The sequence below is a fragment of the Sturnira hondurensis genome, unplaced genomic scaffold (assembly GCF_014824575.4).
Source record: "Sturnira hondurensis isolate 20B ecotype Veracruz unplaced genomic scaffold, ASM1482457v3 Scaffold0022908, whole genome shotgun sequence".
NCBI lineage: Eukaryota > Metazoa > Chordata > Mammalia > Chiroptera > Phyllostomidae > Sturnira > Sturnira hondurensis.
In genome coordinates, this window is record NW_028095539.1 from 1,428,611 (window position 1) to 1,442,548 (window position 13,938).

Genomic DNA, 13,938 nt, shown 5'->3' on the forward strand with positions numbered 1-13,938 from the left:
GCCTTTTGGGTTTCTCCAAAGATATCCAGTCACTCAGCTCAGGTGGGCTGCTTGGTATGCATGTGGCTACTGCTGAAACTGGTCTGGCTTTGACCCCCCAGGGCAGGCTGGGAGCGGCCCTGTCTCCTTGCTGGGCCTCGCTCTCCAGTGAGGAGGGTGTGTTGGGCAGTGCCAGCCTGCGGTACCTCTCCTCTCCCAGCTGGTCCAGGCAGGGGCATCCATGCTAGGCATCGGCCACTGGGAGCCAACTGGACATGTGGAAGTAGCCCCTGTGCCTACCCTGGCGTTGGGTCACTCATTTGGGGGACAAGAAAAGAAACCACGTGTGTGTGTAGGAGGTGTGAAGCTGTGGCACAGTTTTCTGTTTCGGGAGCACAACCTGTGGAGCTGTTCATGCTCAGCGGAGGGACTGGGAAGTGGCCTTTCTCTGAGAAAGCAGCCCAGGGTCTGGTGTCTAGCCGAGGCCACGCCTCCAAGGACGGCTGTATGGTTCTCCCGGACTTGGCAGAACCTGTCAGCCTGGGAGCCACATCAGCCTGCGTCACCTTCACCCTCTAACTACCCCCAACAAGGGACAGGGACACTCCAGCCTCGGTGGATGGACTGAGAAGGTATCTGGGCTCACAGCTGTGGTCCCCAGGTGAACCCCAAGCACACGCATGCACACATGTGTGCAGAAAAGGGCAGGGGACACACGTTGCTTCCACCTCAGGGTTGGGGACCAAAGTGACAAATACTTGTGCCCACACAGTATATTCATGCACCTCAGCAAGACCCCTGACACACACAGATCCTCACAGACGTGTGTCCCAAGCCGGGTCCTTGGCCTGAGCCTTCTTGGCGTCTTGGGTCCTCTGGCACTGGAAGGGTAAGGGCCTCAGTGACCTGCCAACCTCCATGAGGTGTGGCATTTGGCAGGACACTAAGGAGGGACATGGCTGTCCCCTAGAGGAAGTTTCCAAAAATTGGGAGGCAAGGGCCAGACAACAGTCTTTCAAAGACCACTAGGGGAACTCAGAGCCCTGCCCAGTGGAAGCTGATCACTTCTAAGGAGTGTCCAGATGAAACCCAAGTGCCCATGTCCCCTAGGGTCACACTCTACAGTACTTAGAGCCTGGTCAAAGCCCAGGGTGGGGAGGAGCAAGTCAGGGGGCTTTGTGAAGGTGGCCACGGTTCCCATAAGTAATGAAGGTGTTGGCTCTCAAGTCATTGTGAAGAGGCCGTGTGGCACTGGGCATGTCCCTGCCCCCTGAGCCCCAGTCCCCATGTCTGTCACAGGGAGGCCCTCACTCCTCTGTGGCCTGGGGTGGACAGCACTAAGGACAGTGGGAGCCGCCAAAGCTTCAGGGCCTTTGCACGTGCCCGGCTCTGTTCCAGGGAGCCTACATCCGCTAACGCGTTTGGTTCTTTCAATCACCCTAACAGACAGACCTTACTATTAGCTTCACTTTCCCACATGGTTCAGGGTTGCTCATCCCAAGTAGGCCTCAGCCCCCAGCTGAGGGCTCAGCCTGGTGCGGTCCACGGGAGCCTGGCAGACGTGCTCACTTTGGAAACCCAGGCTGGAGGCTGCGATGGGTGTCTGCAGTGCCTTGGAAATGCAGGATCCGGGTTCCCTGCAAAGAAAGGCCCTCTTTGAGGGAGCACTCAGTGTGGCTTGTGGCTCTGGGCCTCACATTCCACGGATTTTTGGCTCCTGCCACGGGCTTGGCAGCCCATTCCTCATTGTTCTGCAGCTCGGTGGGAGCCCAGGACAGGCAGCTCCCAGTGGTACCTGGGGTGCTGGCAGGGGCTGGCTGGGGGCCCGCACCCTGCTCTGCACGTCTTCCCTGAGTCCCTTTGCCTTGGTCTCTCTGAGTCTGAGCCCCATAAGGAGCAGTTTCTGGCAGGATATTTCTGGGGTCAGGTTTCTGTTGGGGTAGAGACAAAGAGAATGAAAATCCTTTGAAATACAATACCCCCAGAGATGCAGGGACCTAGGGGTGGCTTGGGAGGTGGTGAGAGCCGGGTTCGAATCTCCCCTCTGTGGCTCACTCGAGACGTGACCGTGAGCCTCCCCTCCGAGCCTGACTCCTGTTCTGTGAGATGGATCTCCCAACAAGCCCCAGCAGGAATGGGAAGGACCTGGCCCACCGGAAGTTCAGAGGGCCTTCATTGCCACCTGCCTCCCAGCCTCCTGCCCTTCTGCGGTGGCCCACTCTGGCACTTGGGGGGTGGGGCGTGACATGCAGGGCCCTCCTCGGCTGCTGCTCTTCTGGAACAAAGTCCCCCCTCCTCCTCACCCGGAGCATGGCGCAGTACCTCCTATTATGTTCTGGAAGAATAGCTCTTAGGAACAGTAATTTCCCAGAGCCCCAGGGCATTGGCAGAAAAGGTGCTACGTGTCCTTGGTGCCATCCTGAAGGACAGGAACCATGGGGCCCCAGTTGGGGGGATGGCCTCTTGTGGCCCACTCAGCACAGGCCCTGTTCTTGAGGGGGGAGGTTTGCTCCCTCCACACAGGAGCAATGTTGGGAGGTGCTGTGAGGAGCACCTCCTGGAGGTTTGGGGCAAAGATGCCATTGTGGGTTCGAATCCTGGCTCCTCTCTCTGTGGTCTGTGTGATCTGGGCTAATCTCAGCCTCCGTGGGCCTTGGCGTTCTCATCGGTGAGATGGAAAGATGAGAGAGCCTGTTCCGAGGAGCTGTGGGACTGGGAGGGCTGATGGAGCTGCCGTGCAGGGGGCAGGCGCAGCGTCGTGGGTGCACGCAGTTGCTGGCTCGTAGTCACTGCGGTTTCTCAGGAGGTGGGGGGTGCTCACAACACCCCTGTGTGAAGAGAAGCAGGGTGAGCCCCTGAGAAGCTCCGGGAGGGGAGACCCCTGCCTCTGAGCTCAGATGCAGGAATGCCTTGTGGGGACATGGGGAATGATGCCTGAAAATGCCGCCTAGGTTCCTGACCAGTGTTTCTTGCCCAGGGTCTCAGCTGCAGAGTGACACGCCCGATCAGTATACAAACCCGGGCTGGCCGCAGAGGCTGTGTGAGGTGGGGGGAGGGAAGGGGAAGCCAGGACTGCCCCTTAGTTTCTGGTCCACGTGAAATCTGTGAGCAGGTGGGCCGGGGAGCGAGGCACTGTGGGCCATGCTGGTGCCTTCTGCGATAAAGACAGAACCTTCCAGCTGAAGGCAGTTCTCCCACCTCTCCCGGAGGTCCCCCTGAGGGCAGAGGATGGCAAACATGTCACCCCGAGGGGTCTGGGGGTGCAGCCCGAAGCAGCTGCAGAGCCTGCAGGAAGTCTCCGGTTTTATCTTAAAATTCATGCGCATTTTACATTCTGTTCCCTCTGTATCCGGTGTATTGTCTGTTGCACACATGTCCCCCTGAGTAACAGCGCTGCCGCTGCCTCGAAAGCTGCTCCTTCTCGTGTTTATCTGTTTATCCCAGGGCTTTTCATACCTGGTCCTCGCTGCGTCCCCCGGGGGGCTGTGCTCCCCGGGGTGAGCTCAGGCACAGATGGTGGGCAGATGCTGCAGGGGCTGTGGTCCCACCTGCATTTCAGGAAATGGCTTCAGCTGCCCGTGTGCAGGAGGAGGGCTTGGTGGGGGAGGGCTGAAGGACCTGCCGTTCAGGGAGAGGCAGGGGTGTGGGGACACAGAGGCCTAGGAAGGATAGGCCTAGCGCCACAGTGCCCTCAAGGTGACACTGATTTGAGATAAGAGGAAAAAAGAGACAGCAGAGCTCAGGGACACGGGTTTCCTTTATCTGCACACGTTAGGACTAGGACGAACCGCAGAAAGTGCCGCGTGTGGGGTCAGAACCAGTCGAGTTTGGGCTGCTTCACACACAGGAGGCCGCGCAGGCTGGGTGAGACGCTCTGTGCAGCTGCTCCACGGGGCCTCGCTTTCTACCTCCACTTTGTGTGCTGGGGAGCAGTGTCACCCTGAAACGCAGGTGACAGGTGTGTAAGGGAGGAGCTGGGCCTGCCAGAGGACACGGGAAGGGACCCTGGATACAGGTGCTGTGGAAATGCCCGTGGGTGATGAAGGCCTGTGCTCTGAAGGAGGAGGCTGCTCCCCTTGCACCCGAGGGCCCCCTGCCGTCTTCTGAGGGCCTGAGCCTCTGTCCAAGCCCCAGGGGTGCTTGTCTGCCCGGAACACCAGGAGGTTCCGGCGGAGGCCGCCCGGAACACCAGGAGTGGAAGTGATATTGAGAGTGAGACTCAGATGACCTTTAGCTCAGGCCTGGGCACATGGTGGCACTTAATCAGAGACAGCTGCCACGGTTACTATGGCAACTGGTGACTAGCATCCTGACTCTCTGGGAACTTCTGATGTAACAGCTCGAGAGCTGGAGGTTGAAGGGGTTGCTTGCTTGTCCCCAGAGGCTGGTGCAGGACTGAGCAGGACCATGGCCTTGGCCTTCTGCTATTTGGTGCACAGGACCCAGCCTGGACGGTATGTGGGCTCCTTCCTGCAGCTGCTGCTTGAAGTCTGACTCAAGGTCTCCCTCTCCTGACAGCCCAGGCTGCCAGCCTGGGTTTATGTGAGAGTGATGTTGGGGGTCAGAGGGGCAGAACTGCCCCCATAAGAGGCATGGAGGACAGTGATGTGGAAATAGCAAGCCTTTGGAGTCTGGCACAGGCAGGTTGGATCGGGTGCCTCCCTTGCTGGCTGGGGCCACCTTTGGACTCGTCCTGCACAGAGCCGAGGCTTCCCCCTCTCTCCTACGGGACCACCCTGGCCACCCGGTCAGCTCAGCACTTGGAGGGAAAGTGTGTCTCAAGGGGCGGTGAGTTCTAGCCCTGTTGTTTCTGAGCTGGGTGACCTTGAGTCAGACGGTGCACAAGGTGCTTAACTGCACCCACGACTCACACGTCTGCAAAACGGGGCAGCTGAAAGCACTTCCTCCATCTGAGGGCCGGCAGGGGGAGGCAATGAATAGGCAAGTGTATGAGAAAGCCCTCTCTTTCTTTTGCAGCCCGTGCCCTCCTGAGGCTGGCATGCAGGATGGCAGGACAGCCCAGCCCCATGTCCCACGGAGGCAGCCCGAACAACCTCTGCCACACCCCAGGGCCCGCAAATCCTCCTGACCCACAGGTAAGCCCTTTTCCTCCATCCACAGTGCCTTTGGAACCTCCAAGGAGCACAGATCCCTGGGACAGCTCTGTCTCGGCCAACGAGGGCCGCCCCTTGACAAAGCCTCCTCTTGCCTGCTTCCAGGAATGGGAGCAGAGCTCACCGCCTAACCCGGCCAGCTCTTCGTGCCGTTTGGCAGCACTCGCCGAAGCCTGTCTGCTCTGGACTCTGGGTGGGATGTCCGGCCCTGGTCCTGTGCCTGGGCGTTTCCATGGGAACGAACAACTTTATCTCAGAGGGTCAGCGCTACTGAGAAGGATGGACATGGAGTTTCGGAGGCCCCGGGGGGACAGGAGGGTGAAGGCTGAACTGAGGGTCAGAAAGAACTTCCTTACTCCGGGCCAAAATGCCTCCCTTCTGGTCAGAACCATGTCCTGGCCCTCTTCGGCCTCTTTATCCAGAACCAGCAGAGCTCAGAGGCACCAGCTTCCTTCTGCCTGCCTCCCCATCTCTGGAGACCTTGAAGAGCCAGGCAGGCTTTCCCAGCTTTTCCAAAGGCGGCTTTTGGGATCCTGAGTTGCTCACATACCCCTTGCTGTTCCCTGGGCCTGGAGTGCCCTCCCCAGCTCCTCCAGAGGCCTCAGTCCAAATGCCACTGCTTTTGGGGAGTCTTTCTGCTTCCCCCCAACCCCTCCTCCATGCGGCCTCCACACCTGTACACAGGCATTAGGTCACAGCCACGGTCACATCTCACCTGGGGACTGGTTTCTTGGTCTCCCTCCCTCCCCAGAGAGAGTGTCCTCTGGAGTGGGGCTTTGCTGGTTGCACCACCCTGGGCCAGGCACCAAGGAGCCCCTCATGCCGACTGAGTTAATGCGCTGCTCTGTATGACGCAGTCTCAGGAGCAGGGGAGGGGGTTGGGGAGGGAGAAGAAACTTGGGAGCCACTGTGAAGCCCCACCAAAGCACCTGATCTGAAGCCAGAGAGGCTTCCTTGAGGAAGTGGCATGCAGGGGTGTGGGGGGGACAGAGAGCTTGGGTGGAGCAGCTGAGGCCAGAGGCTGTGGTGTCCTGTAGGCAGCCTAGAATGATGAAGAGTAATTGTCCAGGGTCGGGTTTTGTCCCTAGGGCTGTGAGACCTAAGTCAGGGGCAGACAGAGATGGCCACCAACCTGAGCCATGGAAGGATTGTCACAGCTTCTAACCACCTAGTTCCTATTGGAAGATGGGCTGGTGTTTGTCCTGATTGTACAGGGTTGCCAGGACAGGTGGACAGGGCACGCACTGCGCAAAGGCGCCTGGTCAAGGAAGCAGGCGAGTCGGAAGCCCTCCTCCTGCCCCCGAGCTCTCCTCAGGCCAGGCTCCCTGGTGTGGGCTGCGCCAGCCCCAGGAGCGGAGCATCTCACAACAGATTCACACAGAGGCAACGCCTGCACGGGGAGCAACTGGGGAGGCAGGTCCTGGAAAACCGGCAGCTCGAGGACCCTGCCGGGCCAGAGTGCACCGGGACATCTCAGCAATGCTGGGGGCAGCAGGGCCTCCTCTGCGGTGTAGCAATTTGTCACATTAAGTCCTTCACTAACAATCGAGTCCCCCTTGATTAATCTCCCAGAATTAGCCAGTTGCATTTTGAGCAATTAGGGTTAATTACAGCCTCATTTGGCAGAAGAGGGGGCCTTGTAATTATTTCACGAACACGGAGAGGCTGCGCGGGGCTGCGGCGGCGGCAGTGGCCATGGTGTCTCACCACAGGTGTTGGACCGGTTGTGACGTAGTTAAGTGTAATTAGATACAGTTACTTGGCGCCTGCTGGTGACTGGGCTGTCGGTGAAGGTGCCCCAGTCCCGCCAGCGTCTGGCCGGGTTTGCAGAACCGGGCACAGTGGTGCTGACGCTGGGACTACGGCAGGTTGGGCTGGACAGAGGAGAGCCAGGCACTTCCTCTCCTCCTTGTCTGCTGTTTAAACACCCTCTGGAGAGTTACCAGGGCCCTCATCTTGCCTATTTCAGGACATGGAAACACCTGGGACTGATGGCAGAGGCACTTCCCTCTGTGGCAGGTGGCATTGCTGTTTCCCTGAAATCGTTTTTCGTGGGAGCAGCCAGGCTCCAGGAGGGTCAGTTCCCAGCTCCATCCCTCAGACCTCTCTGAGCCTCCGTTTCCTCATCTGTGCAATGGGGCCCTGAAGACTACGTGAGATGGTCTACTTTAAACACCCAGCACAGCATCCAGCATCCTGGAAATGATATGCCATTGATCTTAATCTTTTTAAAAAGAGTTTATTTATTTATTTTTAGAGAGGGGGAAGGGAGGGAGAAAGAGAGGGAGAGAAACATCAGGGTGTTTGCCTCTTACATATTTGCCCCAACTGGGGAACCTGGCCCACAACCCAGGCATGTACCCTGACTGGGAATCGAACCCATTTGAAACCCTTTCGTTTGCAGGCCAGCACTCAGTCCACTGAGCCACCCCAGCCAGGGCTGATCTTATTCTCATATTGTAAACTTTATTTTAGTTTTCACGGCTAAGGAGCCCAGAGCTGGAAATACCCCTGGTGTAGAAAGAGCAATTTAGCGAAGGCTCAGACTCTGGTTTGGGCTGCCCCTCTATGCCAAGGCGCATAATTTGTTCACTTCACGGAGCTTTATAGCATATGAAAATATGTTTGCCGAACCTGGCAGAATCGTATGTGAAATTCATATAAACTTGGGAAAGCTGAACATGCCTGCTTTTATTGAGGTTTTGAATGAATGAATGAATGAATGAATGAAGCCGAGGGCAGGAGCTTAAAACGATCTAGGCTTTGTGAGTCTACCATTTTGCTACAGAGCATTTTCACCAGGAACGAGATGGCAAGGGTCCGCTGCCCCACTAAGAACCACATGAATTTCCAAGAAGAAGAAAGGTGCTCTCGTCAGGGAAAGACTTGGCTAATGTGTCTGCCATCTGGAAAGTCTCTGCGAACTTGCCTGGGATGCGCCAAGTTCTGTTGTATTCAGCGCCCGTCAGAGGGAGCAGGATGCGCCGGCTTCGCCGGAGAAAGGGACAGCTGTCGCTCCGACGGCATTGCGTCGGCCCAGAGCTTTGGGAAAGTCTCCCTAAACCAGCGGTGTGGTTAGAGAAGATTTAATGGCCAGATATTGACGGCCATTAAAAATTCAAGAAGTGTTTGCTTTGCTGTAAATTCACCAAGTGCCTGTCTCGTTTTTGCCTTAGGTCTGCGTGTTCCAGGAAAGGGAAAGAGCCAGACCCGGCGGGTCAGACCAGGCGTTTAAACGCCGATGCTTAGATAGGGTCCTATGACCGGCATTTCTGAAAGGCCTGGAATCTACGCTGTGTCATTTGGAATTGAGTCTGTGACAGATGGGGAGCCCATTATGGGTCTGAAGTAGACAGGGTTTGGGTTTACCCTTAAATAGGCTGGACACCGGAGGGAAGATTTCAGAGGCTTCTGGGAGGAAGAAAGATCTGCTTTTGGTGACAGAAGGAGTGAGGGAGAAGGGGCAGTTCAGGATGCGTCCAGCCTCCTGGGCAGTGGCCGATGCTCCGTAGGGCCTCAGCCCCCAAGACATTGCTCACCAGTGAGCTGGAGCCAGTTCCACGTCCTCTCCTCCGCAGGTTTGATTAAGCTCTGCTCTCACTGGGCTCGGTGGACAGCTCGGCCTGCGGAGCCACTGCAGTCGAGGTGACTGCAGGTTTTGTTGTCAAGCATCTCCTGCGCCTAGAGCATCTTGCTCTTCATTTCACGGAGCCGAGTGCGGATGTCCGGGGTGAGACGGTCGTGGGGGTGGGTGCTCCCACAGTGTGACGCCTGGCACTTACCTCGTTGTGTCCTTCTGCCAGCTCAGAGAAGGGGTCTTACTCAGAACTCCTCTTTGCAGCCCGCCTGCTGAGGAGGGACGGAGCCAGGGGCCCCGCCTGCCCCTGCTTGGGTTTGAAATTAGCCAGCCCTGAGGGGCTGAGTGGGGTCATGGACTCTTTGTAGATCGCGCCCTTTCATGCAGCGCTGATTTAAAACACGCGGCCATATCCGCAGACACCAGCTCCATTAGAAGTCCCCCACGCACGATGTCAGATGTCTGTAAAGGTGAACTTCGTCTACGGGAAATGTCACTTGGATGAAGTGTGCTTTCTGAAAGCGTAAGGAACAGTTGCCTTAAAATTAATGATGCATTGCAAATATCGGGGAAAAAAGACCCATCCAGTGTAAAGATGATTAAAATTCAGGTCAGAAGTCTGACTTAGTCAGGCTAAATTTTTTAATGAGATTTCAGAAAATTAATTGGGCGAATGCATTTTTATTCTTTTAACATGTAATTTTGTGCTCCTGTTTTAAAAAAAAAAGAATTTGTCGATGGCCAGGGCTTATTTTGCTTCAAACATTTTAAACTCAAATTAGCACAAGGTTCGAGGGGGTGGGCATTTATGGCCTAATTTGATCTGACTTGGAGAGGAAAGCCGTGTTCCTCCAAGCTTTCTGGGAGGGGGGTGTTTAAGATACCCTCTCTCTCTGTATGTCCACCCATGGCCGGAGAAGGCTGGCGGTACTTCTTGGGAGGGTGGGATTGGGGATAGAGGTGGCCCCTGGTTCTGCCCCACCCCTCCAGAGTGTTCCCAGAGGCTCCCCTTCTCTGTGAGGCGTGTGGCCTCGGGGCACAGCAGGCTTCCTCCCTCTGGCCTCCTGCTCCTGGCAGCAGAGCCCGGCTCAGCCTCCCTGCTGGCTCCCCTTCGCAGGAGAACTGAAGGGCCCCTACCCTGGGCACAGTGGGAAGAGGAATGAGAAGTGGGCAGTGGCCTCTGGTGTCCACAGTGCAGTGAGGCCAGGGGAGCACTGTCCCTTGACAGACAGTCGCAGACGGCTCACACAGGGGCCCGTCAGCCTCACCGCTTTACTGTAGCCAGGTGACATTGGGTAAATGAGCTCTCTGGGCCTCAGTTTTCCTCACCTGCGCAATGGCACCAAGGAAACTGTGTGAGATGGTCTGCTTGAAACATCCAGCATGCATCCAACACCCTGGAAATGATATGCCATGGATCTGATTCTTATATTGTAAACTTCGTTTTAATGTCCACAGTTAAAGAGCCCAGAGCTGGAAGTCCCCTCAGTGCAGACCCTCAGTGGGGATGGGGACGGGGATGATGCTGACAGCAGCAGTGAGGACGCCCTGCACCTGTGTCCTGGGCTGGGTGCCCCCCCGCCGGGGGCTGCACGCACCGCGCAGTCGTGTTCATCCTGGCCACCAGGGAGCAAGGGCTGCCGCTGTGCAGACGCTCCGCGATGCCGAGACCTGTAACAGTCGTAACACCCAGGGTTCCCTGTGTGCCGAGTGCTTTTGTTTATTAACTTACCGAACACCCTGGCAGCTCTGAGCAGGGTACTGTCACTATCTCAGTTGCATAGATAAGGAAACTGAGACCGGGGCCCACGGCCAGGAAGCGGCAGAACGTGGACTTGAACCCAAGCTCTGGGCGCCTGTGTCAGTGTCTCAGCCTCTCTGCCAACCTGTGCCCTTGGAGTTGTGTTTCTCTTCCCCAAGAGTGAGCACAGGGTCCAGACCTAACAGGGGATGGTGAGCACTAGATGAACAGTTTTCAGAAAGGCCATCAGATGATTACTTTGAGCCGCCGTGGGGTGCGCTGTCTGGGGCCAGCCCCCCCTCTGCCCAGCAGTGTAGCGCTCCTAGGAGCCCCATCTCCAGCATCGCCTTCTGGGGTGCCCAGGGGGTCCTGAGGCTGGTGTTCTATATCCAGGGTACGGATGGCCTCACTTGGCGGCCGGGGCGAGAGTGGAACTTGCGAGGGCTGGCCCATTATGGAGGATGGCCTTGGAGGTGGTGACAGAGAGAGGCCTGGCCTTCTGGGGCAAGAACCCAGCTCACCTTCTCCTTTTCCACTCGAAGCCCCCGAGTTAAATCGGGGTCAGGGCTCTGCTGGCTCAGGCGGCTGCGCCCACGGGCCCTGTGTCTCGCAGCACCCCCACCTGAGCAGAGGCCACCCTGGGAGGACCCTCTCCCCACCCCTTCCAGGTCCCCTCGCTGGGTGCTGCTGCCTGAGTAACCTGCCCCACCACAGGGAGCTCATTCCTCTAATTAGGTCGAATGGGTTGTGACAGGAAATGCAAATCTGGGTCATCGCATATGCAGATGTGCAGCTGGAGTGTCAGCGATGCCGGCTGGGATGTCACCCTTGTCCTCTGGGAATTTCTGGAGGCCTTGGAGTGGGCAGCCTGGCCTCCAGGGCACGTCCCTGGGCTGGGCGGAGAGTGCTGATGACTCCAGCTGCTCACCCCGGAGAGAAGCAGCCCAGGGTTCCCAGAGCAAGGACCCTTGGAAATCACATCCTCTAGACACCTCAAGTCCCAGGGGGGAAACTGAGGCCCAGAGAGGAGAGGGGCACTGCCCCGTGTCACCCAGCTGGCTCTAGACCGGCAGGCTGTTCAAGTCCCAGCTCCCCACTGACTCGCTGTGTGACGGGCCTCCCTTTCCTTGTTTGTAAAATGGGATTAATAAGCCTTGCTCTGTTTACAAGGCTGTTAGAAGATTCAAGACATACAGCCTGTCTAAGCAGCCAGCACAGTAACCGACATGCAGCAGAATCCACTACACGACAACGTGCCATTATTTTCACGGGGATGCGTGGTTCCTCCAGGTGCCGAGCATGTTGCCTTTTTGGGGGTGTGTGATCCCAGCTGCACTCACAGAATCGACAGTGAGCGAGTCACAAAGTCCCTCGTGCACCAAGCTGTTCTGAGCACATTCCACTGTGTCATTGGACAAACAGGCCCCAGCACTTGCTCTGAGCAGGTCAGAGCCTCAGCTCAGGGGACATGGAGGAGGCTGAGACAGGAGCCCACTTTCAGAGAGGCCCGTGGTGGGGAGTGGGCAGTGAGAGGCAGATAGGACCTAGCAAAGGGGCCGGTGATCAGATAAAGGGGGTGGAGGAAGGGCTGTGGAAGAAGCCAGCGGCCTCGGGTTCTCATCCGCAGACTGGGATCATTGTGGGGATCGCAGAGCATGGCGGGTGAGGGGGCTGACGGAGGCTCTGGCAGTGGGATTGGCGATCACAGTCCCTCCTTCACCTTAGAGGGGTGCTGGGAACAGGCAGCTGCCTCCACTTGGCCTGGCTGGACACTGATGTCCTCTGTCTGTCTCCTCCAGAAGCACCTGAACGCCCTGTCCTTTCGCTGCTCACTGGCAGACTTCCAGATCGAGAAGAAGATCGGCCGAGGGCAGTTCAGCGAGGTATACAAGGCCACCTGCCTGCTGGACAGGAGGACAGTGGCTCTGAAGAAGGTGCAGGTGAGCCAGCAACCCCATGGGGTCGAAGCTGAGTTGCAGGAGCTGATTACTGTGTCTGAACACTGGGGCCCCGGGCCAGTCCCTCCTTCTCCCATCTTCCCTGCCCTTCCTTTGTACGTGAGCTCGCTGGGCTACAGAGAGAGTCAGGTGGACTCCTGAAAGCTCGGTGTAAGTGTAAAGGAGAAAAAAATGAGTGTGCACTGGGCACCTGTTATGTCCAGTGCCCTGGGTCCTGTGAGAGGCTCACGAAACCTTGATGGCAGCCCTTGTGGGTGGGGATCAGCATCCCATTTTTCAGATGAGGAAACCAGTGCAGAGCTGGGAATACCTCACCGGAGCCACGGAAGGAGCTAAGTCCCACTGACCCTGTTGCCTGCACTGCCAGTCGGTTCTGGACTTGAGTGTCCTCCCTGACCTCTGTGTCTCTCCTAAGTGGCAGCAGGGAGTCAAGCAGATGGTTTTAAGCAGCATTTCCGTGAGAGCCACTGGGTCCTTTGGAATGCGGCTTTGCCGCAGGAAATGGTTTTAAATCCTCCACCAGAGCTTCCTGAATCTCTCAAGGAGATCAGCAGCCTGGGCCGAAGAGGCCCAGGAGAGAAAAGGCAACTCAGATGCAGTCGCAGGCAAAGAACTGCAGCTGGAAGATCGTAGCATCCCCGCATTCTTGTTGGTCTGGGACTCGCATTCGGTTCCAGGTTGCAAAGGCCAGACAGACGGGTGCCTCTTCCAAGGAGGGACTCATCTGGGCTCTCTGTCTTGGTTCATTTGTGCCAGAACAGGTTTTGTGGTAAGGCTGCTGGCCTGTCCACCCTCTGTTTGTCCTTTAAGTCAGAAGGTACTGGGAAGATGCACCCAGAGTGAGCACTGGAGGATGGGGGGGGGCAGGACAGGTCAAGGTGCCAGGGGCTGTACCCCCTATTCTCTGTCCAGCTTGGGCTATCGGCCTCATTTATGGAAGTGAAGACTGAGGCTCTGAGTGTGCCTCCTGGCCACCACTTCTCAGTGTGTGACCTCAGCAAGTCACTGGACTTCTAAGTCGGTGACAGTAATTCCTGCCTGGTGGGGGTCAACTTGAAGCAGGCAGCATGGCACCTAGCATGTGGTGGAAACCCACTGAGCAGAACTGTTGTCCTTACAGGGCAGGGTCCCTCTGCAAGGAGGTGGATGAACCGGAACGCGGTGCTGGGTTTTAAACCAACCTATTGTCTACAGCCATACCACCCTGAACGCACCCGATCTCATCTAAACCTCTATTTCTCTTTTTCCTCTCGCCCAAGATATTTGAGATGATGGACGCCAAGGCTAGGCAGGACTGTGTCAAGGAGATCGGCCTCCTGAAGGTGAGTGCCTTGCACAGGACGGACCCCTGTGGACTTGGGCTGGCTGGTTCGAGTGCATAAAGGGCAGATGTGCTGGGCCCTGTCCAGCACGAGGCACGCAGGGTGGGAGCGTGGTGGCGTCTGTGGCCCTTGCTGGCTTCCCTACAATCAGAGATTGTGGGACATTCTGGCCTGGACTTGGCCCTGGCCTGGGGCTGCTCTTTCCTGGCATCCCTCCCTACTCCCCAGGCCTTGGGTTCTGCTGGGA

At 57.2% G+C, this 13,938-nt stretch overlaps 1 protein-coding gene across 3 annotated transcripts in view; it reads left to right on the plus strand.

The window, feature by feature from the left end:
- The window catches only part of NEK6 (NIMA related kinase 6), a 73,389-nt gene that overhangs the window by 32,739 nt on the left and 26,712 nt on the right, over window positions 1–13,938 (plus strand). For all 3 annotated transcript variants that reach the window (XM_037036451.1, XM_037036448.1, XM_037036449.1), the window contains exons 2-4: window positions 4,957–5,075; window positions 12,211–12,351; window positions 13,629–13,691. In XM_037036451.1, coding sequence (XP_036892346.1) covers window positions 4,986–5,075; window positions 12,211–12,351; window positions 13,629–13,691 — 294 coding nt within the window. In that variant the 5' untranslated portion in view covers window positions 4,957–4,985. The remainder of the gene's footprint in view (window positions 1–4,956; window positions 5,076–12,210; window positions 12,352–13,628; window positions 13,692–13,938) is intronic.